The sequence below is a fragment of the Hydra viridissima genome, unplaced genomic scaffold (assembly GCF_058129835.1).
Source record: "Hydra viridissima isolate aposymbiotic clone 2 unplaced genomic scaffold, HvirCarnegie_v1 scaffold_15, whole genome shotgun sequence".
Lineage (NCBI taxonomy): Eukaryota > Metazoa > Cnidaria > Hydrozoa > Anthoathecata > Hydridae > Hydra > Hydra viridissima.
Window position 1 is genome coordinate 602,342 of NW_028324314.1, and position 26,609 is coordinate 628,950.

General features: G+C 28.3%; 2 protein-coding genes across 3 annotated transcripts in view; both read left to right on the forward strand.

The window, feature by feature from the left end:
* The window catches only part of LOC149878025 (uncharacterized), a 43,129-nt gene extending 30,139 nt beyond the window's left edge, over positions 1 to 12,990 (forward strand). Inside the window, exons 22-33 of the mRNA XM_090072432.1 lie at positions 1,058 to 1,220; positions 1,400 to 1,766; positions 2,664 to 2,850; positions 5,368 to 5,588; positions 5,925 to 6,033; positions 6,355 to 6,680; positions 9,060 to 9,255; positions 9,479 to 10,117; positions 10,342 to 10,620; positions 10,879 to 11,148; positions 11,943 to 12,119; positions 12,268 to 12,990. Of these exons, the coding sequence (XP_089928558.1) occupies positions 1,058 to 1,220; positions 1,400 to 1,766; positions 2,664 to 2,850; positions 5,368 to 5,588; positions 5,925 to 6,033; positions 6,355 to 6,680; positions 9,060 to 9,255; positions 9,479 to 10,117; positions 10,342 to 10,620; positions 10,879 to 11,148; positions 11,943 to 12,119; positions 12,268 to 12,485 (3,152 nt within the window). The 3' untranslated portion in view covers positions 12,486 to 12,990. The remainder of the gene's footprint in view (positions 1 to 1,057; positions 1,221 to 1,399; positions 1,767 to 2,663; positions 2,851 to 5,367; positions 5,589 to 5,924; positions 6,034 to 6,354; positions 6,681 to 9,059; positions 9,256 to 9,478; positions 10,118 to 10,341; positions 10,621 to 10,878; positions 11,149 to 11,942; positions 12,120 to 12,267) is intronic.
* A 2,087-nt stretch (positions 12,991 to 15,077) lies between these two features.
* The window catches only part of LOC145192859 (polycystin family receptor for egg jelly-like), a 40,733-nt gene continuing 29,201 nt past the window's right edge, over positions 15,078 to 26,609 (forward strand). Inside the window, exons 1-7 of one of the 2 annotated variants that reach the window (XM_090072431.1) lie at positions 15,078 to 15,271; positions 16,075 to 16,175; positions 18,206 to 18,251; positions 18,400 to 18,774; positions 21,895 to 22,215; positions 22,369 to 22,532; positions 22,704 to 22,848. In XM_090072431.1, the coding sequence (XP_089928557.1) occupies positions 16,173 to 16,175; positions 18,206 to 18,251; positions 18,400 to 18,774; positions 21,895 to 22,215; positions 22,369 to 22,532; positions 22,704 to 22,848 (1,054 nt within the window). In that variant the 5' untranslated portion in view covers positions 15,078 to 15,271; positions 16,075 to 16,172. Of the gene's footprint in view, positions 15,272 to 16,046; positions 16,176 to 18,205; positions 18,252 to 18,399; positions 18,775 to 21,894; positions 22,216 to 22,368; positions 22,533 to 22,703; positions 22,849 to 26,609 lie in introns of those variants that run through there. The other variant, XM_090072430.1, reaches the window with a different exon arrangement.

The following is a 26,609-nucleotide window of genomic DNA, read 5'->3' on the forward strand; positions in this document are numbered from 1 at the left end:
TTTTTTGCAGTATGAAATTTGTTTTTTACAGTATAAAATCAGTTTTTTTGCAGTATGAAATCTGTTTTTTACAGTGTAAAATCTGTTTTTTTGCTGGAAAAAAAAGTTTTTTGTGGTATTTAAAAAAATGGCTATTATAAAAATCCTATGAGAAAAAATCCAATAAATTTAAAAAGAAACATTAAGATTATGTATTTAGAAATTGCATTTTGTAAGAATGAATGATGTTCTTAAAGTTTAATCTCTAAAAATATTCAAAATTTCACTAAAAGCATAAAGTACATATTGGTTAATGTTTTTAACTGGTATTCTTTAGATGATTCTGTTCTCACTTTTTCCTTCTTTATTTGTTTGATCTGCTCTTGTATTATTCTTCCCTCTTAGGGAACTCTTTTCATTTTCTTTTATTTGTCCTCTTTTTCATACATTTCAAATTTCAATCGTTCAAATTTAAATTTAAAAATTTTTGTTCAGAATGGTTTGCAAGCAAAAACATTAAAATATCCATCTTTTATACACATTCTTACACATTTTGCAAGCAAAAATATTAAAATATCGATATTTTATCGAAATTTAAACAGTGAAGATAAAATTTGGCCACACAGTTACAAATTCCTGGACTGGCAATCATCAACCAAAATACATAATGAAAAAAAACGTTACAAAAAGAAAACGAAAAAACCGGTAAAAACGTCGTTAAAAAAGAATTGTTCTTATTAATGATTTCAAATTAGTTCTTACTGTCAAATGACGCAAGCATGTATACAAAGGTAGTCAAAACATGTCTATTACTCTAAATCATTTTTATCCACAAAAAAAAGTGAATACCACATTTTTATCCACAAAAAAATAAGTATGTTACCCTTGCTTGATAAATTTTTTAGTTGGTATTAAGTTTAATATTGCATTCTAAAACATAGTTTATGGGCCCCCCTGTAATGTAAATAATTTCTGTTTGTGCAAAAAACTCATTAAGACTCATATTTTACTCATTAGGGCTGCATTTTTCAAAAAATCATTTTTGTAAATTTAACATATTTCTTATGAATTTTAACAGGTGATCTAAATGATAGTGGAGTGAGACGTTTGAAAGATTCACAGAGAGAATGTTTTCAAAGATCAAGCTGTGATGTGTTTATAATGACTACAAATAGTTCACTTGGTGACCTAGATTTCATTCGGCTATGGCATGATAATAGTGGTGGAGGTTGGTACATAAGGTATAAGTACTTTCTGTAATAAGTTTTTAATCTGTGTATGTACTCTTTTCAAATGCTCTAATTCATTTCTTGTTCAAGATTGTCATTGATAACTTTGCAATCTGATGAAAATTTTCAATCCAAATGAGTTTGTATAGTTTTTTTTTTTTTTTTTTAATTTATTATTTTTTTCTAATCAGAAACATTGAGGTAATTGATTTACAAACTGACAAACAGTTTCTTTTTATTGGTCATCGTTGGATTGCTGTAGATCGTGACTCTTGCTTGTTAGATTGTGTTATACCAGTTGCAGCACCTGAAGAAGTTTCAAATTTTAACTATCTTTTTACTACTAAAGCGCAGCGTGATCTTGCTGAGAATCATTTATGGTATTCAATTTTTGCTCGCCCACCTAGAAGTAATTTTACTAGATGCCAAAGGCTGTCTGTTGCAGTATCCTTGCTAATGACAGCTATGACAGCTAGCACAATGTTCTATCAACGTATTCCCCCAGGTGAACCATCAACTGAAAACAAGATTGCCAATTTTTCTTTCACATGGGGACAGGTTAGTGGAAAACTTAATTAAAACTTTAGTGTAACGATTAACTTAGTTAAAAGAAACTGTTTAAGTTTTTAATAAACTATTAAAAGGGGGTTATTCAAAATATGTATGAAGTATGGTTTTTGTACAGACTCATATTTTATTCAATGTATTGTATGACTCATAAATTATTGAAGTTTTATGTGTTGCTTTGTAGAAGGTTACATAAACATTTTCAAATTATTATTAGCTGTACTTAATGTGGCATTGAAAAAAAAATTTTAACTTAAATTTTATTTGTTCACAATTTGTTTCATGCAATCACCTGTACTTAAAATTTGATGATGTATTGATTTTGTATTATGCTTATTATGCTAATTTAATGATGCTAGAAAAATGTTGTTTGGTATCTTTGACCACTACTTTCAATAAGATTTTTTTAAATTATGTTGATAACTTTTGCTTTTTGCACAAAGTCTAAATTGAGTTTAATTTTTACTTGCACAAGGTCTAAATTGAGTTTTTCAAGTCTAAGATAATACCAAAAGCATTTTTAAAGCTTTTGTTTGTTCATTGCATGTTATAATATTGTTATATACTTAAACTGGGTCTGACAATAATGCATTCTCAAACTTTATAAAGTCTACAGCATTATTTAAGATTATTAGGACATTCAAAAGATTGACTTGTTTTCCAGCTTTCTGTTTCATATTGTAGCTGTAATTGTAGATTTTTTGCTGTTGTAAATAATTGCTTTTTATTTAAACATTAATCAGTTGTTTTATATTTTCTATCATTTACTACTATAATTAAAAAACATGCTGAGAAAGTTCTTGATGATGGGAGAGAGGTTTATTTACCTCCTTTTTTTGGTGATGTGATAAGGAAAGTAAACTCTATATTTTACAATGTTATGTTCAGGTTTATGTGGCATTGATCAGTGCTTGCATCACCATACCTGTGAACTTGATACTTGTAGGGCTGTTCCGATCGATTAGACCATTCCAAATCCCAACAAAAAGCAAATCAGAAAGTACCTCCTCTGTAAACGAAAGTAAAGAAGTACAAAGAAGATCATCCTCTCCTGTACATTTACTTAAAAACAGTGGTAAGCAACCTTGCTTGCATTTTTTTTTGAGACCCTAAATAGATATAAACAGAAAACACCTCTTACAATTACAATTATTTTAGTTTTGTTGTTTATTTTTACTATTATTATATATTATTATTATTATTATATTTGAAATATTGGAAAATTTCTTAACATTAGTTTGTATTTTAGTTTGAATGACAAAAATCTGAGAAATTTAATTGACAAAACTCTTACTTTACATATAATATTTTAATCATCGAAAAAAAAAAAAAAATTTTTAGATGAATTTTTTTATAAGTAGATCCAAATTTGGCTTTATAAATGTTGAAAGATGTCAGTAAAAACTGTTTTCAAACGAAAAAAGAAAGAGAAAAAAAAAAGAAAGCATCTTTTTATTGTGTAAAGTTTTTCATGTTATAAGATAAAAACTAAGAGAGATTTTTTTTTTTTTGGGAGAAAAAAACTTTTGGGAACAAATTTATAGTTTCTTTGTGAAAAAATTTATGTTTAAATCTTTTAAATAGAACTTTGCTTTTCCTATTTATTTTCCTATTTTATGATTTAAAGTTACTCTTGTCACTGAAAATGACATGCTTCCACTTTTTCATAGACCAAGCAATACTCTCGCCATCATTCGCTTTCATAAAAGCATTTTTCCTAAGTAAAAAATTTCTAAGTATATTTGAAGAAATATTTATGGCTTTTTGTTGGAGGTTTTGGTAAGTGCATAATAACTGAATCATGGATTGGTTCTTACTTGACTAAATTTAAGATTTCATTTTTTTTTTTTTGACCTTTTAGGTTGAGGATAACATTGGGTTGCACCTGTCGTTTTAAATGTTTTCAGAATATTAGCTGAACACAATGAAATTCAGCACCCTTAAATATTAATTGCTCAAAAACTACTTACCAAATTTTTCTATCTCTTTTACATAACAAAGCTAACTAAATTATTTGTTTGTTAGATTTTTAACAGGATGCTTAGATAGAAACCAAATATTTTTGCAAATATTTTATTATCATCTCCTGGATCTAGATTTATTATCATGTCCTGGATCTTGATTTATTATTGTTGAAGCTGCTATCCACTTTCTCTTAAAATCTTCTTCATTCTGATTTCTTACTTTTCAATAGGAATCCTTTTATAATTGACCAATAGTTTTTAACGATTCACTGCTCAGGACAATTTGTAAGATTTGCTTCCTTTGGTACTGATTTGATGTCATTTTGTTTATACCATTCTAGTGATTTTTTGGAGTAATGAATTCTATCCAAATCAGACCAAAATGCTGCCTGCCATGCTTTTTAATGAATGCCAAAAGATGTTTCTTTAAGAATTATTCCATATAAAAATGCAAGTTCAAAATCTTACAAATAATATGGTACACTTTTAAAACCATAGGAGCAAATTGTTTGCCATACAAAGAACTAGGGAACAAATCTTTTATTTTGAATATCCTTGAAATTTTTGTCAATATATCTAGCTTTTGGCTGATAAAAATATTGCTGACCTGGCAATTGTGAAAAATATTTTTTTCAATAGGTTTTGTCGTCTTCAAATACTCAGAAGTTTTCTCAGCTTAAAATTTTATATTGCTTTTTTGAAAGATTTAATTTTGAAAGATCAAAAATTGCTTTAATTTCTCTGTCAATGGTTCACTTTGAAGTTTTCTTTTTATGATATGCTTTATATTCTTGATATAATAGATGTTTTTCCTATCAAAACTTGGCTGCATTTAAATTTTATCACAAAATCTCTCTGTAACTGACATAAATTTGTCTTTATGGAGCAATTGATTGATTTTGCTTTATATTTATTTATAAATCTTTCTACTTTTCTTTTGATAGTCTTTCTATGTTGCAGCAAAATAAATCCAACTGAAGATTGTGCAGCACTGGCTTTGAAATATCTTATGACAAATAACTTATGACTAAGAAAGATTTTAAATAATAATTTTGAAACCCTTTTCTAGATTCCTTTACTCATTTTAACCTAACAATAATGATAACCAATGTTTCACACTCAGCAATCAAACAACAATAAAGAATCTGAATTTCATGGTGAATTTCTAAATTTCATTCTGAATTTGATTGTGTTCAACCAATATTTCTGGCAAAATATTCTAATTTTTTACAATTTCTATTCTAATCCTAGACCCCACCATTCATAACTTACATAGTCCAAAAAAAGGTATACTGTAAAAACTTTTTAAACCAAATGCTGCTGAAACCATATCTGGTATCAGCTTTTTATATCACCTATAGTTATCTCAAAATATGACCTTAATTTTATTTTAAAATGGGGAAAATCATTAAACATGTAAAAAATAAAAAAAAAAACCTAGCTGATACTGTACTTTTGTTTCACTACAGATTTAATTTAACATGCTTACACCATTTCAAGTTTAAGTTTTTTTTTTCTGTTAATCCTGTCTTCGTCAAATATATGATTACATTGTGTGTGTGTGTGTTTATATATATATATCCTCATTAGGTCTCAAAACAGCGTAAATCATTTAGTTTATTTTACAGATCTGGTTTCAAACCAAAATACAACATGCATTGTTATTGAACAACATGACCCATCAGCAAAAATCCGGAAAGAATTTTATCTGCCGCATTGGTGTTTGTACATAGCATGGTTTATTTGTATTGGAAATATATTTGGCTGCAGCTATATTGTTTTGTTATATGGGATGAGTTTTGGAAATGCTAAATCTTTAAATTGGTTATCTAGTGTAACTATTTGTTTGGTACATTTTACTTTATCTTATTTTTCTTTTCATGTTTTTTATATTACATCATATGGATTATGATAGGTATTTATTATTCACTTTTTTTTCTCTTTCAGCAGATGTGGTTAATTATTCTATTTAGAAAATTTTAAATATTTAAATCTAGAGAAAATCATTATCTTAAGTGTTTTTGAGTCAATCCATTTTTTGTAAAAAAAAGATAACTATTTTGTTTTACCCTTCCACTTAACCCTTCTTCAAATCAAATTCTATATAAGTTTAAATATGGTAAACAGCTCCAAGATTTTTGTCTTGAAGGCATTTAATGTGTATAATAATCTACTTTCTGTTTAGGTAAAAGACGTATTATTAATTCAACCGATGAAGATTTTCTTAGTAGCAATTTTTGTGGCTCTTATTGTAAAAAATGTTGAAGAAGAAAAAAGTGAAGTGGAGAAGCAAGGTTTAATTTAGATGATTAATTTTACAATGTTTACTTTATTTACATCCGTCCACCTCTTTTCACCTAAATTCACTCCAATCTTTTCACCTAATCATACCTTTAACCTATCTTTAGCAATACAGTCTAACAAGTAGAGCACTGAGACACAGAAGTTTAAAACCTAATTATTTTTAGTTTCTATAGTTCAAATTGGTGTTTTGCATTATTCCAATAGATGAAACAGATCCTCTGTTGACAGCAGTATAAATATTCATTACAAAGCCTAATTTTTCAGTACTACCCCTTTGTAATTTTTTTTGTAATTACTTTTTGACTTTAAAGGGAAAGTGTTGGCTCGTGATGAAACTTGGCTCCACAAACCAAAAAATGAACAAACAATTTTTGATAGAGTTGATATTGATGCACAACCACTTGATTCTACTTCATTGGCAGGAATGAGAGAAATGAGGTTAAAAAAACTAAAGATGTATGCTATCACGCAAGAGCTTGCTTTATACACTTTTTACGCTTTTTTGGTGTTCTTCATTGGTTATATGACACGAGAAAATTTCACCTTTTACCAAACTCGAAATGTAGAGGAACTTTTTAATCTGAGAATGAGGACTACTAAAACTAACCCTAAAGATAGCTACAAAATTTTCAATAAGGTATCAAAAATAAAGCTAAGTTATTTTTCTTTTCTTTTTTAAAATGCATGTTTGTATCATAAACACACTTACGTACAAAGTGTTTTATAACCAAACACTAAACTGTTGTTTTGAAGAATTTAAGAAATTTCTAAGAACATGGTACTTAAACATAAGTGAAGCGTGTTAAAATAGATTAAAAAAAAACCTTGATTGTGGTCACACTCCCTATCTTACTTGCATTTTGAATAATCAGACTGCTTTTGATATTCAATTTATTTACAAGTAAAATTTTGAAGTGATGTTTTTTTCTTTTGGAAAAGTTTTTATATAACATTACTTTAAAATAACTGCCCCATTTTCAACATTCTTGATTTTCCATATCAGTTTCATTAAAGCTCCCTTCTAAACCTTAATTGGTGTTTAATATAGATCTATTATAAGTTGCATATTTACACATCATTGAGTGTTAAATTGGAATGCCTCAGAATGTTTTTTACATGCCATAGTGTTATTACAAGAATTAGGTATCTTCTAAAGTTGGTCTATCTTCTCTTGCTTTAAAGCAAACATTAAAATGATTTCTTAACAAGGCCTTTTGTCTTTTGTATGTCACAAATCTATTGAGATTAATTTTCCAGTATACCTTTTTGGAAAACACCCTTGTTGGTATTTTGCACCAAAGAGTTTTAACTTTACAAGAAATGTTATTCATCTTATGTGTTAAAGTTTACAAGTTTTCTTTAGGTTTATTTTATGACATTTTTCAAAACCAACCAGTATTGTAAAAGAATCTAAAATTCACACTGACTTTCTTTTTACCAAAAATCAAATAATGTAAGCTTAATTATTTTCTTCATTTTTAGGCCGTTTTTTAGTGGCATCTAAAAATGGTATTAGACTGTAAACCAATTGTGATGATTATAAGTTGAAAAAAAGAAATATTTGTTTATATATTTACACGTTAATACTGAGATATGTTTAATCTATTGATAAAGAAGAAGAAATTTTAAAATATGTAATCCTTTTGGTTCAAAAAAAAAAACCATACTATGCTCCACCATCTAAACTGTTAATTCCCTGATATGATTTATAGTTTTACTCTACTTACATCAGTTTGTACATAGCAGCAATATAATATGCAACAAATTTGGCCAGAATTTCAGAATTTTTGTTTTAATATTTTTCAGTCTTACAAAATCTCAAGAAAAGGAAAACATTTTGTGACTAATAAAATTTGAGAAATTTTGTAAGCATCAGAGAAATATAATTATCTTCTGGTAAGTTTTTCAAAACAGTAACTTGTATCAATGTTTGGTAAAAAGCATTCAAAAAGAATCCAAACAACAGTTTTACAATAGATTTTGAGTTTTTAAAAAGCTTATCAAAAACCTGAAAAAGATATGTCAGCCAAGAACCTATAAGCTTTAGTTATTACTTTGAATATATTTTATAATTTTTTGTTGTTTCATTGGGATTTAATAAAGTGCCAATAAGTTGTTCTTTTTTTCCTGAGAGTCCTGAGTCATTCTCCTGAGTCATTTTCCTAAGATTTATCAGTTATTAGCTTTAGTTTGCGATTTTTCATGAAAAATCTTTATGCATAATTTGCTAAAAGCAAATACTAAGAGCTCGATTAAAAGATAAAACATGTAGATATTTACCAATGATTTCTTTACACAAAACAATGTAAAACAATTTCTAATCATAACATTTAAGAATTACCTTAGTTCTGAAATTTAGTTCACAATCTATTTTTCTGATCTCCTTATGCGATATAAATTAATTTTAATTAGATAATTAATTTGGCCCTCTAATATTCATTACTAAAGCAGGTTACCAAAAGGTTTTTCAAAGTCTTTTTAAAATTAGTCTGTAGTTTGGATCTTTTCACTCAATTAAACCTCAAACAGCACTTGCTCCATAAGCCTGAACCAGTTCTAGCTATTCATCAACAATTTACAATTATCTAAAGAAACTTTTTAATTTTTTTTTTTTTTGCAATGACTTAATTTTCAACACCTAGAAATGAAAATAAATCACAGAGGCTGAATAATTTTAATTGTGATAATTCCTTTAACAATCATTGCTATCAGTTGCATTAAAATGTAAATAAATATTTTTCATTAAAATGTAAAAAAATATTTATCTCTGATTGTAAATGGTGGCTGTATAATAACTTTTAAGAATATTTAACTGTATTTTTGACTTTGATTAATCCCTGGTTTGTCATATTTATCATATGCATAAAATTTGGGCTTAATAGAATATATAAATAGTTCTCAATATGTAAATTTTAAACGAATTCCTAACCCTATATAAAAAGATGTTGTTAATATGTGTGTATGTTTGTTATATGTATTCTGTTTTTTTTATCTTTATTTTCCATATAACTTAAAGCTTCAATCTTCACAAGATTTCTGGCCTTGGATGGATAAGTTTTTTCTTCCTCAAGTTTACCCTGAACCCTGGTATAATTTGAGTGACTTCTACAGAAATACAGATAAGAAAGACTTCCCCGGAAAACTGTTTTTAAATGACCTTACTTCAAAAATTGTAAATGGAATAAGAATTAGACAAGTTCGTGTGCAACCACGTAAGCCTTGCATCATAAATTTTGTTAAAAGCATTAACCATGGTTAACTATTTAAAAGCTATTTATTAACTATTTATTTTTTATAAACATTAAATACTGTTATAGATTGTAGTAACTAAAGTAAAAATATCAATTTACTGTGTAATTTTTCTTAAAATTAAATAGATCTTTTTAATTTGATATACATTAAGCGTTATAGACTTTTTGTGTTCATTTACTATAGGCTCATGCATGAAAGCTGCGTCAGTTTCTGAGTTTTTCCAAATGGACTGTTTATCTTCATATAAAGTGACACTTGAAGAAACAAGAGATTTTGATTTTAATTGGACGATTCCAAAGAAGTTTAGCTCACCCATCAATCCTTCAACAATGCCTTGGAGGTACCAAACCTGGCAAGAACTTGATGGGTATCCTTATGCAGCTGATTTAGAAACTTACTATGGTGGAGGCTATGTCATTGAAATATTCCCCAAATGGAAAAACCAGATGATACTGGAGCAAGCAAAGAAGTTCAGATGGATTGACAGGCAAACGCGAGCTGTAATAATTGAGTTTGCCCTGTTTAACTCTGCCACTAATCATTTCAACATGGTCACCATGATCTTTGAGTTCCCTGCTTCTGGTGGAATTATACCTAACTTTTCTGTGATTACTTTCAAGATGTATACAACAACATCAGGAGCAGAAATTGCTATGCTTGGTTCTCAGGTGTTGTTTATATTGATGATGCTAGTGTTTAGCATTCGAGAATGTCGCTTTTTATATCGGACTGGTTGGGTTTACTTTAAAGAGTTTTGGAACTTGGTTGAAGTTGCATTGATAGTGTTTTCAATAGTAGCTGTTGGTTTTTTCTTTTACAAAGGTAGCCATCAGATCATAATTCACTTTTCTTGTTCTGTTTTTTCGTTTTCACATTTTGTTTAGGTAACTCAAATATTTTAGAATGTGTTAGAATGTTAACTTGAAGCTGGTCCTCAATTCTAAAGAGTTTTTGAGTTCTCTTATTTCATTTTTTTTTTTTTTTTTTTTTTTTTTTTTTTTTTTATAAAGGCTTACAGTTCTAAGAAGTTATTATTTTTTTCTAAGATGTTCTGGCCAAAGAACTGTTAAAACGGCTGCCAACAAAGAAACCACAAGCATTTATCAACTTCCAGTTTGCATCGTACTGGGACTTAACGTACACATACATCGTGTCGCTGATTGTTTTCTTCGTGACTTTGAAGTTTATTAAACTTCTGCGTTTCAATCGTCGGGTTTCGATGCTATCCTCTACTCTAAAAGCAGCATGGTATCCTCTATCTATGTTTGGAATCGTCTTTTTCATCATTCTGTGTTCGATCGTGTTTTCTTCCAGTATTGTGTTTGGTAAGATTACGTGAGATATTATCTTTAAATTTGTGTAACTAATTATTTCAATTACAAGTTTAATACAGAAGTATTTTAAAGTTTAAATAATTGGTGATTGGCGATGATGGCGCTGAAAAAAAGTTTGCCATATTGGGATTTTTTAACAAATTATTGAAAATATTATATCTTAAATATTTTAAAGACTGAGTGTGATTTTAAGATATTTATTCGATTTTGTTATGTAATAGTGACATAAATTAAGTATGAATGCTCTAGGTGTGTTGTTGGATGGGTATCAGAACTATTTCAAAACAATAGCTTCCATCATTTCATTATTGTTGGGGAAGTTTAGTTACAGCCAATTTGAAAACACTAATGCTGTTCTCGGACCAATATTTTTCTTCGGGTTTAACATCATGGTGAATTGGATCATTATGAATATGTTCATTTCGATCTTGAACGATGTATTTGCTGTAGTTCGTGCCAACCTGGAGTTCCAGAACAATGACTACGAGATGGTTGATTTTATGATAGAGAATTTTAAAGGTTTTTTTTTTTTGTTTTGTTTTATGTTTGTTTTGCATTCGAGTGTTTTTTGCAGATTTTTATCCTGATTAGCCTGATGAATCATAGTTGATGATTGATAAATATTTCTTTTATTTTGCTCTAAAACAGTTAGCAGCTGTAAAGTACATATTTTTTACATAAAGGTTGTGAATAGTTTTGCAAAAAGCAACTTCAAGCAAGCGTTAGGTTGTCGCTGTTTTTATCCTTGTATTCTTACTGCAGTATAGTAATTCTCTTTTTTTAACTTACGAATTTTAATGCGAGCTCTTCTGAAGTTTTTGCGATTTCTTACCTATATGAAAACTTTACGACTGTTTCAATTTTATTTATATAACTTATAATTATATTTACGTAATATTTAATTTTTGAATTATAATTGCTTAAAATTATTTAACAAATACTGTGTCAAAAGCTTGACTTAGTATATCAAAATAGCGTCTCAGAAACACTTATGCTTTGCATAAAAATAAACTTAGTTTGGTCGGAGTGACCAACAAACATAAATTTTGTAATGATGTAAAACAAAAAGATGTCTACTTATTTGAAACGGGAAGATCACTGATCAGAAGAGGCTGTAACACTCCATAAATTTGTTTTCTAAAACTTCTTCTTTAGTTAACAGAACAAAAATGGTGAAATCTGCCTCCTTAGTTTCAAATTTAGGTTTAAAATGACTTTTAATCCGTTTAATTTATTTTAGTTCATGTTTATTATATTTATGCGGGTTTTTATGTTGATTTTAATGACGCAGTTCATTTATGATTGTATATTAGATTGGCTCGGATGGAGTTCTTCGAAACAAGTCGAACTTGAGGCGCCCGATCAAAAGCAAAACCTTTTTGAATCCATTATCAATGATCGCTCATCTCAAACCTCCTTAAGAGAGTCAATAAAGTTGAAGAATACGCAGCCGTTTCATGTGAATTTCTATGAGAAGGATTTAACTGATGGTAAAAAAAATGAATTTAATTTTTAAAAATTGCAAACCCAATTCACTGTCCACTTTCTTGAAATCCGTTCTTTAAAAGTATATTTAAAAAAAGTGACATCCTGGAAAAGTTATGTTTAGAAAACTTTAAATAGGTCCTTTATTTTTAGGTGAAAATCAAACATTTTATGCAGTTGAATCAAAAGATACGTTGATCGACGAGAAACTTTCCAAATACGATTTTTTATTGAAAGAACAAGAACACAATACTGACATGAACGAAACGCTGGATAAGTTTATCAATTGCATGAACCTCCTCTATTTTGACGACGCAATTGTAGCTAATAAAATGAACGAAGTTGTAAAAATGGAAATCGGAAAGATGTGACGAGTTAGAATGAGTACAAGAAAACGTTTCTTGTTTTAATCGCATTTACATAATTCACAGAGAAATCCCTGATTTCAATATCGAGCTAAAATCAGCGAAGAAAAATTCCGTAAAATCCCGTATCGCTTAAGTTTTGTATTTCGGATTTTGCGTAACTCTTTAATGATTAAAAAATCATCGTCATTTTTTTTGCACGAAACAATGTTTGGAACTTAAACCTCTGCTCTTGACTTTTCCATTTGAAACGTTTGATAATAATATTTTACAATATTTTAATCAGAAATTTTAGTTGAATTAATAAATATTTATGGAAAAAAAAAAAATTCTCAGCTAGTAGCAATAAAATTAATCATAAAGTAGATATCAGTATTTAACGAATTACTGCAAAGTATTTAATACAAATAATATGACAGAAGGATTTTAAATCATTCATGTGCACCGATTGTCATTGGCGTTTCGTTTGTTTTAACATCGTTTTTTAAATATTTAAAAAGAAAAGTTCGAAGACATGTTTTTTTATTTTTTTCCCTCTCAAGTTACCGCCATTTTGGGATAAATGATAACCGAAAAAGTTTTCAAAATCAAAATTTTATTTTTATCAAAGTACAATTTTCAAACTTATAAATTATATATCATTTATCAACAATAAAAACTTACAAAAATAAATTATAATCATAAATACAATCTTACATACATACATACATACATACATACATACATACATACATACATACATACATACATACATACATACATACATACATACATACATACATACATACACACATACATACACACATACATACACACATACATACATACACGCATACATGCATGCATACCGTGAGGGCGGGGTTTTTTTAATGAATGTTTTATTTATATGTTGAAGCTCTTAAGATGAAGGGATTTAGCGAGGTTCGGTTTCTAGGGTTATGTGGAAGATAACTGGAGGTTAGGATTGAGGTTGAGGGTCTGGGGACAACTTGGTTAGGAAACGGGAAGGTTTGGAGATTGTTTGGACAGGGCTGGACAAAGGGTAAGGTTTGCGTTTATCGTCCTCAGCATATTCTATTATACAATATAACTCAACAACCGTTCTATCAGTGTATAATGGTTAGCACTCTTTTATTCATAACGTTTATAAAATGCAGATGATACTCTCTTACTCTACTTATAGTGTTCAAAATTGTTTTTTATCAATTATTTCTCTTTTTGTTGTTCTTTTTTTTTTTTTATATACGAGTATCTCTTCTTTATTTGAAACTGTCAAAACCTCTGGGTTAATCTTCTTTAATCAATATTTCTTCTAACTTTATTTAATTCTTTACTTCTTCTGTTTATCAAAAATTTCTTCTTTTTCTCTTATTCACTCAAAACTTCTTCTTTATCCAAACATTTTTCAATCACAAAATTTTTTCTCTATAAATTCTTCTTAACACTTTCTTAAAGAATTCTCTCTTATTTTTCTTTAAAACTCTGTCTTCTTCTCCTACCCTTCTATCCTGCCCCTACTAGTTTTTTTTAGCTTTTTATAGATTTTGGTTGTTTTCGGTTGTGATACCTAATCATCATTTATTTACTTGGCAGGTTGATGAATCTCCGTATTTATGTCTTTTCCCAGTTATTTTTAACTTTTATTCTTTTCGCTCTATCATTTATTTATAAGGCAGGTCAATAAGTCTCCGTGTGTACGTCTTTTCTCAGTTATTTTTAACTTAATTCTTACATACCTACCTACCTATATAGCTAGGTAGGTATGTATGTATTTACATGATTTATAGTTTATTAAAACTTCTTCACTCAAGAGTGCACAATTTTCTGGAGCAATTGATTACTTTGCGTAGAATGACAACTTTGTTGGTACTTGAAGTTTCATACCGGCATGCTGGCAATCTTTAGCCGAATTGCGTAATGAAAAAACTGCTACAGAATAAAACGTTAAAGAAAAAAAACCCTGTTAAGAAACAAAGGAAGCACAATTCAACCCTTACTATCAACTTGTTTATATGTCTTGACCAATTCTTTTTTTTTTTTTTTTATTTAAAAAATTACTGCCCTTTTACATACAAATTTCTTTTTTTTTTTCTTTTAAGTTTAAGTCGTATCTTCTTCAGGTTGATTGTTAAAGTCGACATTTCCTGATGACACTCCATTTAATTGGTGGTTTTCTGTTGTTTTTTTTTTTACACGTCACACTTCCTTGGATGACTCGCTATGGTTTTTTTACCTCGTTGTGTTAAACAATATGGAGGTGGTTTGCAAAACGCAACTTAAACAGTCGGAAGGTCAGGAGAAAAACCGGCAATGTGTAGAGTGCTTTCAATTATACAAAGTTAGTTGAGGAGGAGGGATTGCTGAAAATAAATGCAATTGTTGGAGTTCTTACTTGGATCTGCATCTTCCTCGATGATTTTACTAACATTTTTGTTAAATAGTGGGTTGAACCACATAAAATTTCATTTGCAGTTTTACTTTTTGCCGTTATTATTATATTTATTTCTATTATATTATATTTCATTATTATTACTTCTAAATTCATTATTACATATTATTTAATTATGGCTTGATTTAGTTAACGCTTCGCCAGAAAATGTAAACCCTTCGTTGAAAACTTGCTCATTACAAGGAAATCTCAATAATCTAAACTCTAACGTTTGCTTAATGATGCTTAGAAGGTGGTTTGACTCTTTTTGTATGCAGATCATTTGAATGCCTGGCTGCAAAAAAATAAATACTGAAGAGCTGGTCAGTAGAATTGTTTAATCCACTGAAAAAAAATTATCGAGGTAATTAACGATTTTTGTGTTGCATTGAATAGTGTAAGCCTTTGAACATTTTTGTAATTGTTTGATTTTTTTACTTTTTCCGATTCTGGAATACTAAGATTCTTGAAAACAGTTAAACCACCGTCTGGACTGGTGATTTGGCCGGTCCTACAAAACTGTGAGAAATTAGATCAAACTGTTTACAGCCTGTTGGGCTGGTCCAACAGGTCTAAAAAGTTTAAACTTAGTCATTTTGGGTCAAAACTGCAAAAACAATTATAGTTTTTTTTTTTTTTTTACACTCAAAGGCTATATACTATTTAGTAAAAATTGCCCTTCTATATTTATTTATGAAATAAATAAATAATAAAAAAAAAAAAAAAATGATAATAAATTAACGAGTGCAGAGATGTTTCATTTAGAGTCCAGTCTCTAAATGAAAGTCTCGGCAGCAATATGTAAAAAGCAAACAAAAACAGCGAATAGAAGAATTTTTTGTAACTGATGATTTAAGTTAATTTTTGTTTCAACAAATCTCAATTTAAATATGGAATACAAATTCGTTGAGAGAGACTTTGATCAGTTTGGCAACTACGCAGTTTTGCTGCATTTTGAATGCATGTTTCGAAAATAATGAATACTCGATCATCAATTTGCTTTATTAAAAATTCGTTTTTAAAGAATTGCTCATATCATACCTGTTGATTATTTTTTACCGAGTGGTATGTCACACTATTAATTATTTCTCATTGCATTGTTAAGTTAAAAGTTTAAACAGAACAAAATGTTAATATTTAATCTTTAAGGTTTTTTTTTTATCATAGGACACACAAGGAAGTAAAATACAGAAAATAAAGAAGATAAAAAAGTAAAGACAAAAGTTTTGGTAAAAAAAAGAAAAAGAAATTGTGACGAACTAAAAATGGTATTTTAACGTTGATATTAATAATATTTATATAAATAAAAATAATATAAATGTAAATAAAAATAATGCAGGCGAGAGAAAGAATTTCATTAAGCTTGATTTTAAGACAGACAAGCTATATGATATAATTTCCTTTTCAATTGGATGTTAAAAGTTCTTTCAATTCTTGAAAGAATTTTTAGTATCCAAGTCACATTCGAATTTGTTTGTTTCGTATAAAAATCAACTATTCAATTAAAGAGGATAAAAAATAGTTAATTGCTTCAGTCAAAGACAGTTTTCAATTATGTCCGCTTGTTGAAAATGTTAGGAAAGAAGGAGTCAAAGGGAATCAGTTTGTTTACATTTCACGTTAAAAGTGATTTTGTAAATAAATTTTAAAAACATGTGCTCTTACTCCTTTTTCTTTATCCAATCCTTTTTTCCAATTCGGTGATTGCCAATGAAATTGTAAGAAGTTTTGTCAAGATTCATGTAACCGATGTTTCCCAAGTATTTTTATGAAAAGATATTATCATAATGATAATAATTATCATAATTATAACTAACAAACATCAGCATTTCCATTTACAGCTGGAACCTGTGCAACAGTAAGCACATTTAACTGGGTCTGAAAATAATTGTACAAAGATAAGAAATCAAAACCTGTATCTTTATTAAGAATGTTTTTGTTATTTAACGGTAAAAGAAAAATATTCGGAATATTTGTGGAAATGAAAACTAATTGATATTTAAAACACATTTTCAGAATGTTGTAACAAACGTTGTAACAAACCATGTTGTACAAAATGTTGTAACAAAATGTTGTAACAAACCATGTTTACGCGAGTGTTTGAATGAAAAGAAAAATATTTAACGAAATAATGATTCACGTTTTAATTAGAATAATTATAAACTTGTAGTTCCTTTGCGATAATTGCTTGAATGTTACGGAATTGACAATATTGATAGTCACATGATAGGGATATAGTCTGGTATTAAAAAAACACGAAAATTTGTGAAGATAAATTTTTGTTTGAAGAGAATATTGTTCAATATATATAGTTAAAAACTATAGAGAAAAAATTCTGTAGTTACTTTATTTAACTTAAAAGAAAAATCATACAGAAAAAAAATTCAATTCAACAGACAAAATAAAATTCCTTAACTTTTGTTAACTATGTTTGAAATGTAATAATTTGAATAATCTATTACTATTGCAAGCCCAGCAAGCACACAACGTTGAAACAACGTTGAAATAACGTTGATCAACGTCAATCAACGTTATTTCAACGTTGCTTCAACGTTGTGTGCTTGCTGGGAGAAGATTATCAAAGTCTTAGTATAAAACTTACTATAACCTGAGGGCTACAGCTGTAAAATTATAGCGCGATCTCTCCTGTAGGGACCAGCATTTATGTTCATATGCTAATTGTATGCTCCACATTGACAAACCAAATTAGCATATACACTCGTCATCAGAATTAATCCTGCTATAGAAATATCTTATTAGTTTCAAATTTTGGCTAAAAATGAGATCTGGGCAAGTTTAAATCTCCGTAACTTCGGCTATAATATAGATTAAATATTATTTCTTTTTGGCAGTGAAAGTACAAGTATAAAACTTTGTATAAATGGAATACTGGTGTATACTAGTTGTATAAACATCATGCCTTTTTAGGGGAAAAAGTTGCAATTTTCCATGTCGGAGGCCTCTAACTTATTTTCATCATGAATAACTTACTTTTAAATATTGAAACTTTATAAAATCAAATTTGTAGAAAATAGTTTTTTAACTGGTTGTAAAATATTCACTCTTTTTTATGGGTTAATAACATTAACATTTGATACAATGTTCAGTATTTTTTAAATAGACTTTTACAGCAAGATAAAAAGTTGCCAAATTTGTTTTTAAAGATTTTTCTTGCGTCAATTTTTTACCGCGAACAAATTTGACAACCGTGTGAAAACAACTGTACAATTTTGTGCGGGAATAAAATTTAGTAAAACAATAACAAATCCATATGGTAATCGCTATTTTTACCTTTTAGAAAGATGTGCTGGCACTATTTATCCTTTACATTACTTTTAAGTCAGGTATGAAAGAGATTCTCCTAAATTTATTTGTATATAAAAAAAGTCTTATAAATCTATTTTGTCTCATTTTTATATAGAGTTCTTTTTTACATACGTTATGTGTTAAATTTATAACCTTTTTATGTGAATTTCTATTATTTTTTCAAAGTGATCTCAGGCTGTACTAATGATACCACTACAGACTTCCAGTTAACAGCAAGTGGTTACTACGTTGAAACCAATGTTGAATGTGTCAGTGTTTGCAATTCTTATTCTCCACCTGGAGTTTTCTTCTATGCCTTTTTTCTTGAAAAAGAGATATGCTTCTGCAGAAACGCCTCACTTGCACAGTTAAACATATCTAGCTTTAATGATCCTTGTGTTACAAGTACATGCTTAAGAGACAACAATGGGTCTGATTGCTTTCTAAGCAGCTATGAAGTTTTACCGCTGTCATTAGGTATTGTTGAGTGGGAAATAAATGTTAGTCCCAATGTCAAGCTTGTGGATAAAGAAGTTCTAGTACAAACTAACATATTGAGAGGTAAACTTTTCTCTTCTCTTATAATTTATTATAATTTTTTATAAACTTTTCTCTTCTCTTATAATTTATACAAGTCATTTGCTTATGTGTGTGCAAAGTTATATATTGAAGCATATTTAGCAAATAAAAGTTAAAGTTTATGTTGGTTGAATTAAGTAGATTTAATGTCCTGTTGACCAAGTCATCTAGCATAATCATTGGTCTCTACAAACCATTGTAGAAACCTGCTGACTCTTGTATGAGAAACTCCAAATCTTCTGCCAAATTTGCTGTCCAAATTGTTAATCCAATTTAAGTTGTGATAAATATTCTGCAACTGTTACTAGTCCAATTAAACAAAGTAAAAGCTGCAAAATATTTATCACAACATAAATTTTGTCTAGAATGATGCATTGTGAACAGATATGTTGCTAAAATGACAGTTATTTTTTCTACTGTTAAAACAATTTAAAACCCATATATACTTTTCTTTTAGAAGTGAGATTTAGTTACAGCAAAGTATGCTACTTATGAAAAGCTGCTATAATTTTGAAATTAATGGAAGCAGAAAAAAACCTATAAAAGGCATAACAATAAACATTATTATCATCTTTGCAATTGATAAATCTGGGAAATACATATTTTTCAAAATAAGTTGGAATTTTTGTGGTGCATTAATATATATATATATATATATATATATATATATATATATATATATATATATATATATATATATATATATATATATATATATATATATATATATATATATATATATATATATATATATATATATATATATATATATATATATATATATATATATATATATATATATATATATATATATATATATATATATATATATATATATATATATATATAGAGGTATATATTAGGGTGGGTCAAATTATTACAAATGTTTGGATCCAGTAATAAAATACTGTTAAAAAGTTGTTACATGATGTAATATTTAAAAATAATATTACTTCAATTTAAATGTTTTCTCTTGCCAACTTTTAGTCATAGAAAAATATTATTGTTAAATAAACCTAAGAATGAAAAAAAACAAAAAAATGTTTCTGACAGTCAATGCACATGTCAACACCTTTTTTCAATAGCAATTAGCTAAGAACACTGCATAGATAAGCTATTTAAATAATAAGCTAGATGGGCTTGTTATTTTATACAAAACCATGACATGTTGAGGTTAAATCCATACACTTTTGAATTAGATATTGAGACATCTTTAATTGTCCATTCAACAAACAACAAATGTGAAATGGAATTGTTAGTAGAATAAGTTACTGATATGTGTTAAGTTCATTGCTGGACACTTGAAAGCAGATGAGCTGGCGTTACCTGGTAGTTGTCCCGATTGTTTCAAAAAATATGTTTCAACAGAGAAGTTCTGCTTAATGTCTTTTCTTGATTATAGTTTCAACTGTTTACCTAATCCTAATCATCATCACAACAGCTATCAACACATAATCAGAATGAGAAAAATAACTGTTGTTATGTAGTACTAAAAAAATCATACCTTAATGGGTTATTGAGTTACTGACACTGCTTTGTAACGAAAAAGAATTTCTCTGACCTATCTTGATGTCTATTATGACCTTTTATGTGAAACTATGTAGGGCCATAGATAATAAATATGAAATTAAGTAGTCTCCACAATGATTTTGATGCAACTTTTGGTGATATATACAAATGTAAAGCTCGGCTAGCTTTCATGAGTCGCCTAGCATTATTGTATTACCTAGTTGGCTACACTCTAAAGATTGCATGTACTGACTTGTGTCACATCTTACCTGCACAGTTAAATATAATTCTGAAGATATCTTTGATTGTGAAGAAATCTTTAGGGACCTAATCAGGAGCATCAACAAACTTTCCAGAAATGGGAAAGAAGTCAACAATTCAGATGTCTTTTAGATTAAACATAATTGCTATAGCAACAACACCAAATAATGTTACAAGTCTTGTCCTTTGTCCACCATTCACATTTGAAAAATATCTTCTAAATGTTAATTCATCCATGTGTAATTGATAAACTAGTGATTGTAGTGCTCTTCCTAACTGTCTTCATTTTTTCTCAATATGCAGTTGTTTGTTCCATCACATACTGTTGTTTGAAGAGTGTCTTTAGACTCTGTTTTTTTAGGACTGACATAGTCTCAATGGCAGCATCAGTAGCTTGATTATTTTTTGTAACTACATGATCAATATATTTGTTTTCTGGAAAGAAAATATAACAATTCTCATCTTTTATACTACTGCATTTGGTATCTAGAGTCATATCCTGTTTTACATCAAATCCAATACACACCAGTTTCTTTGTGTCATCACTATGCAACTTAATCTCTTGTTCTCTCGAAAACCTCCTTTTTCTCTCCAAAACTTCCTTTTTCTCTTTATTTTACTATGATTGATTATAGTCTCTGATGTTAGCAAATTTAGATCTTTCAATTTTGTGATTACAAGCCTCTCTTTACTAATCTTGCATTTATCAAAAGCCTTACATAGTTCTGGATACTTGTATATATTTTGTAGAGAAAGCAAAACATCAATTGAATAGTTTTCAGAACATGGTATCATTATTGTTCAACATGTCGCTGTGATCTTCTTTTTCTTTTGTTTTTTCATCATCATCACCATTGTAATTATAAGTATCAGCCATTTCTGGTTGAGCAGAAAATTTTATTCTGATCAACCCAAAAATCCCATTCCACTGCTTGTATTTTACATGAAAACTTACACCCACACTGATTTGTATAAGAAATTCAGTAAAATTTAAGTTAAATTTAAGTTAAATTTGGCAAAAGTAAAAAACTTTTTTTTTTACATTTCTTTTACATATCATTAATAGAAAAACCAAAATGCAACTTAATTTCCATGTTTCATAGAAAAAACAAACTCGATCCACCCTAATATATATATATATATGTATATATATATATATATATATGTATATATATATGTATATATATATATATATATATATATATATATATATATATATATATATATATATATATATATATATATATATATATATATATATATATATATATATATAAATATGCTGATTAATGTTTTACTGTAAAGTGAAAAAATAAAGCATTTTGAATTAAGGTGATGCTTCAACTGCAGTTGTGACACCAATACCCAATGACTTACCCTCAGCTGTTCAAACAGTCACACCTTTGGCAGTTAAAAGGTTTTTTTATTTACCTGGTTTGCAAGAATGGTCTCAAGAAATAAGAAATAATTTTACAGTACCATTTAATGCAACTACTTGGATACAAATTGATGAAGAAGTTGGTGGTATAGATGTGGTTTCATCAACAGTTGTGGTTGATGGATTCTACAATTTCTTTTTGATTATCACACAAGGGACAAATGTTAGTGTAACTCTTTCACTTCCATCAAATCAGCATCTGAACTTTACTGCTGGTATGTTATATTTATCCTATTGAAAAAACTGACAAAACTATAAAATTTGGTATTTCTACAATAATAGTGGTTTTGACAACTTTATGATATCAATTTGTTTAGTTTAAAACAAAGAAAGCAAAGTTCACTTAAAGTAAAAAAATTCCTTCTTAGATGTTATTCGCTTGACTTATGGGTTTGATCCATCCCTTTTTTATACAACATCCTTAGAGGTTTGCAATGTTAATGGTGGTTTCATTTTGCGAGCTTTTTTAACATCTGGTCGCTTCACAAACCTCAAGTTGAAAGTAAATGCTACAGGGGCTTTAAAAATTGCTGTGAGTTTTTTTTCTTTAGGTAATTTGTTTGGTGATCACTCGGTGATCCGCATAGCACAAATTCAAAATTTTCTCAGGGCAAGTGTATGCATAACAATATTTATGCTGGTACTTGAAAAATATTTTAAGACTGGTTTTATGGTGTTTAATTTATCAAGTTTTTTTATATAGTTTTTGCGACCAATATGCAGTAGTTCTACAACTTTCTGCCCCTCTCTAATGAATTGCACAAGTACTTGTTTCACAAAAGATTTGGTGGGAAACAAATCCATTGAGCAAAAATCTTCTACAGTAATTAAAGCATTAGTTGTAAAAAGTAATGTAGATTTTTTTATTTTTTTATTAGCAACTAGTATGATTTGATTTTTTTCATTAACTTAACAATTAACTTGTAAAAAGCAAATAAATGAAAATATGAAAGAAAGTCAGAAAGTTGGCTTTTTTTGTTCTTATTTTTTTCATATTTAAACATGATTTTAATTCAACTGATTGTTTTTTTATTTATAAAAAAAAAGGATTGAATTAGTCGACTGAAAATTGTCATTGTTTATGAATCATAAAAGTAATTATCAAATAAACTGACAATTACAGCTAGCACAAAAATTTTGTGGACATTTGACTTAATTTTTTTTTTTTTTTCAAAAAATCCAGAATAAAAAGGCAACTAAACTACAAATGTTAATTTTTAAGATTTATTTAACCTTTAAAAAACTATAATTGTACTGCGCACTAAAATTTTAACGTTAAAGGTTTTCTGCGCTCATTATTATTTCACAATATTAAAGGTTGTGAGAGGGGCGGATAAAAATATACATGTTTTATAAAATTAAGGGTACTTCAGTTTTACAAATAATTTATCTAAATTTGATTAATTTTTAAATTTAAACTTTAATTTTTAAAATTCAAATATACTTTAATAGAAAAGAATTTTAAAAAATGTTTAGGAACTTTATCAATTGATATATAATATTTAATCTTATATATTATGCATATTGCAAAGATAAACAAAATAAAATTTAGTGATAGGACAAACAATACGTTTAACATTATAACAACAGATAAGCTTATTTTAAATTGCACTTACAATAAATAACAAAACGTTTCACTCAGATTTTTAAGAAATCTGAGTGAAACTTTTTTTTATTTATTGTAAGTGCAATTTAAAATAAACCCAGAAAATGAGGGAAATGTTTGTCATTTATTGTAATTGTTAATACTATGTCTCTGCAGCAGTATGAATTGATACTCCAGACAACTCCACAGAGATGTTCTTTGACATAACCATTGTTTTTATCAACAACATTTTGTTGTTTATCTTTAGTTAAGTCTGTAGCTTCACTGTTTATATTAAAAATTGCCTCTATAGAATCTGTAACTACTTTGATTTGCCGATCAAGTGATTCTAGTTTTGTAACTGTTGCCCTAAAAAAATCCAAAAATAAGTAAGTTAACTTCTATTGATGTGTCTCATAGAGAATCTTTTGATATTGAATCTTCCTCATCATCTACTACATGAAATACTCATTTAATTTTCTCAAACTTGGTTGCATAGTTATTGACAGCTTCTAACCAGGTTTCCAATGTCTTATTAGTAGCTGTGGTGGTAGAGCAAAGCCTGGTTCCAAATTTCTAAAAATGACCACTCTTCACTAATATTAGAATAGATGCTTTGCATTTGGTTGCATACATCTTCTACTGGGTGGTTTTCCTGAAAAATAACAGTTTGTTGCGCTGGATTAAATGCTAAACAAGTAGCTAGTAGTCATACTTTAGGGGTCCTGCTAAACCAGACGTTCTGATTAGATTGTTCTGTTTTTTGAGTGATCACAATGAACATGATATAATGCTTTGTGTAAGAAAAGAAAATGTTTACAAAAGAAAATTGTGGATTATCTAAAAGGAAATTTAACAATAAATCCATCAGAGGATGAAATATTCAAAAGAACTAAAATAAATTCATTTGTTACATTGTTTTGCATGCAGTTTGTGAAATACCATGATAAAAAGTACAGAAAATAAAATCAATAAGCAATATTAAAACCTACCCACTATTAAATTCAATCAGGTTTTAATTATAAAATTTAAAGTTTCAAAGCAAATTTGAAAAAAAATTGGTTTTTTTAATTACTTTTTTGCTCTGTAACTTCAGTTGCAAAATCTTTTTCGGAGCTAATCTATTTTTAATATTTTAAAAATGCAAAGCATTATTGAATAAAAAAATTTGACTTATCTTTCAACCTTGTATTTGACAAGTCTCTTACTATTCTGTAATCTCTGGCCACCAGCTTTAGGTTTTACTTCAAATCCTCAGCATCAAAAAATCTTGATCAATTTAATGTTCTTTTTTGTGCACTCACTGGTACACTCAGTACTTTGTCTGACTTTCCCAAAGACTGGAATTTTCAGAATTAGCCACTTTTGTAATCCAACTAAATCAGAGAGTGAAGTAGTTACCATGGCTCTGATAACTGTAAAAACTATTTTCCTAATGCTAAGTTGGTTCGGAATTGTAGTTTGAAGCAACTTGTTCCAAATCACTTCAACTTCTACACCATATCCTGAAGCTAATAATTAAAGTTGTTCAATAAGGAGCCAAACATATACTCACAAAAATTTTTAATGTTTCAAAGATTGTCCTAAATGTGTATTGCAGGCATAAAGTCGACACTTGTTCCAATCTCAAAACATGAGATTAGTTCATCAAAAAATCTTTTTAAGTATTTGGTGAGCTTCTCAAAAGTTCTACCCAGAATAAATTATCATAAATTGTAATAAATTGAAAATTAGATAAGATTGCTCTGATTGCTTAAAACTTTCTTTTTACACTAATAAAAAATATTACCAGTTTTTTTAAAGTGAAAGTCAAATTTTTTTTGACATTTCAGATTTTGACGTTTTTTTACGTTTTTTGCTTCAACTAAATTTGATTAAATTTTAAAAAAATGAAGACAATCAAAAGGACCTCATTCAAACTAATTTTATTGACTCTATATAATTTAAAATAAAATCAATAAATATATTACTACAGTATTGCACTTATTGACAACATTTAAATTTGAATCTTACAGATTTTTTCCAGAAACCATTCTAAGCTTTCCCAAGATTGTTTTTAAGGCAACAATCAAAATTTTTTTTGTTAAATCTTTGAAACTTTTTTAAAAGTATTTCTCAAAAAAAAAATTGCAGCTGCCAGTTTTTTGATTCTGTTTTCATGCAGAATTTTTTTTTTTTTCAAAAAATCAAATAAGAAAATATATCCAAATTATACTACTATTAGGATGTCCACCTTGGGTTTTTGTGATTCTAAAACCTGGGTTTTTCCCCTAATTTTCTAGACCTGAATTCCGAGTTTGAGAAGAAGACTTCTATTGCATCACTGGTTCTAAGGCTGTTTAGTCCTTAGTTTAGTCCCAATTGTTTGAAGCAACTAAACAACTTTACAATCTTCAAAAGGGTCTTCAATTACTTAGGCTTATCTCAGTTGATTCTGAAAGAGCAATGGGCCTATTGGTGACCAGTTTAAATGATGACACAGTAAAAATGATCACTTTATGATAAAATTTCAAGTATGAGAAATTGATTGTTTTAAAAACACAAAGTGAAATTTCATTCTTTATTTTCATGTGCCTGTTATAAAAAAACTTTTCTCTCAATAAAAGAAAAAATTGTAATTTCACTTATGTAAACTTTTGTAACCCCAATGAACTCAAGAAAACCTGGCAAACTTTGTAAAACCTAGTTAAAAATTGTCAACTGACAGGTACCTCAAAATTAAACTTGAATTTATGGAAATCCATAAAAATGAAAGTTAGTTTTCAATTAATACGGAGTCCTATCGAACAAGGAGTTTAATAAGGAGTCCTATAGAACAGGAGATATTGGCAAAAATAGTACTCCATGTTGTTTTAGTTTAGAAAAATAGTTTTGCTAATAAAATATTTACCTTATTTTCATTAGCAGTTTTTCTAAATGGGAGACGTTTTTGCCAATATCTCCTGTTCTAAAAGACTCCTTGACCTGGTGAAACCCAGTCAAATCTGGCCAATCCCAGTCAATCACAGGTTTTGAAATGCTAAA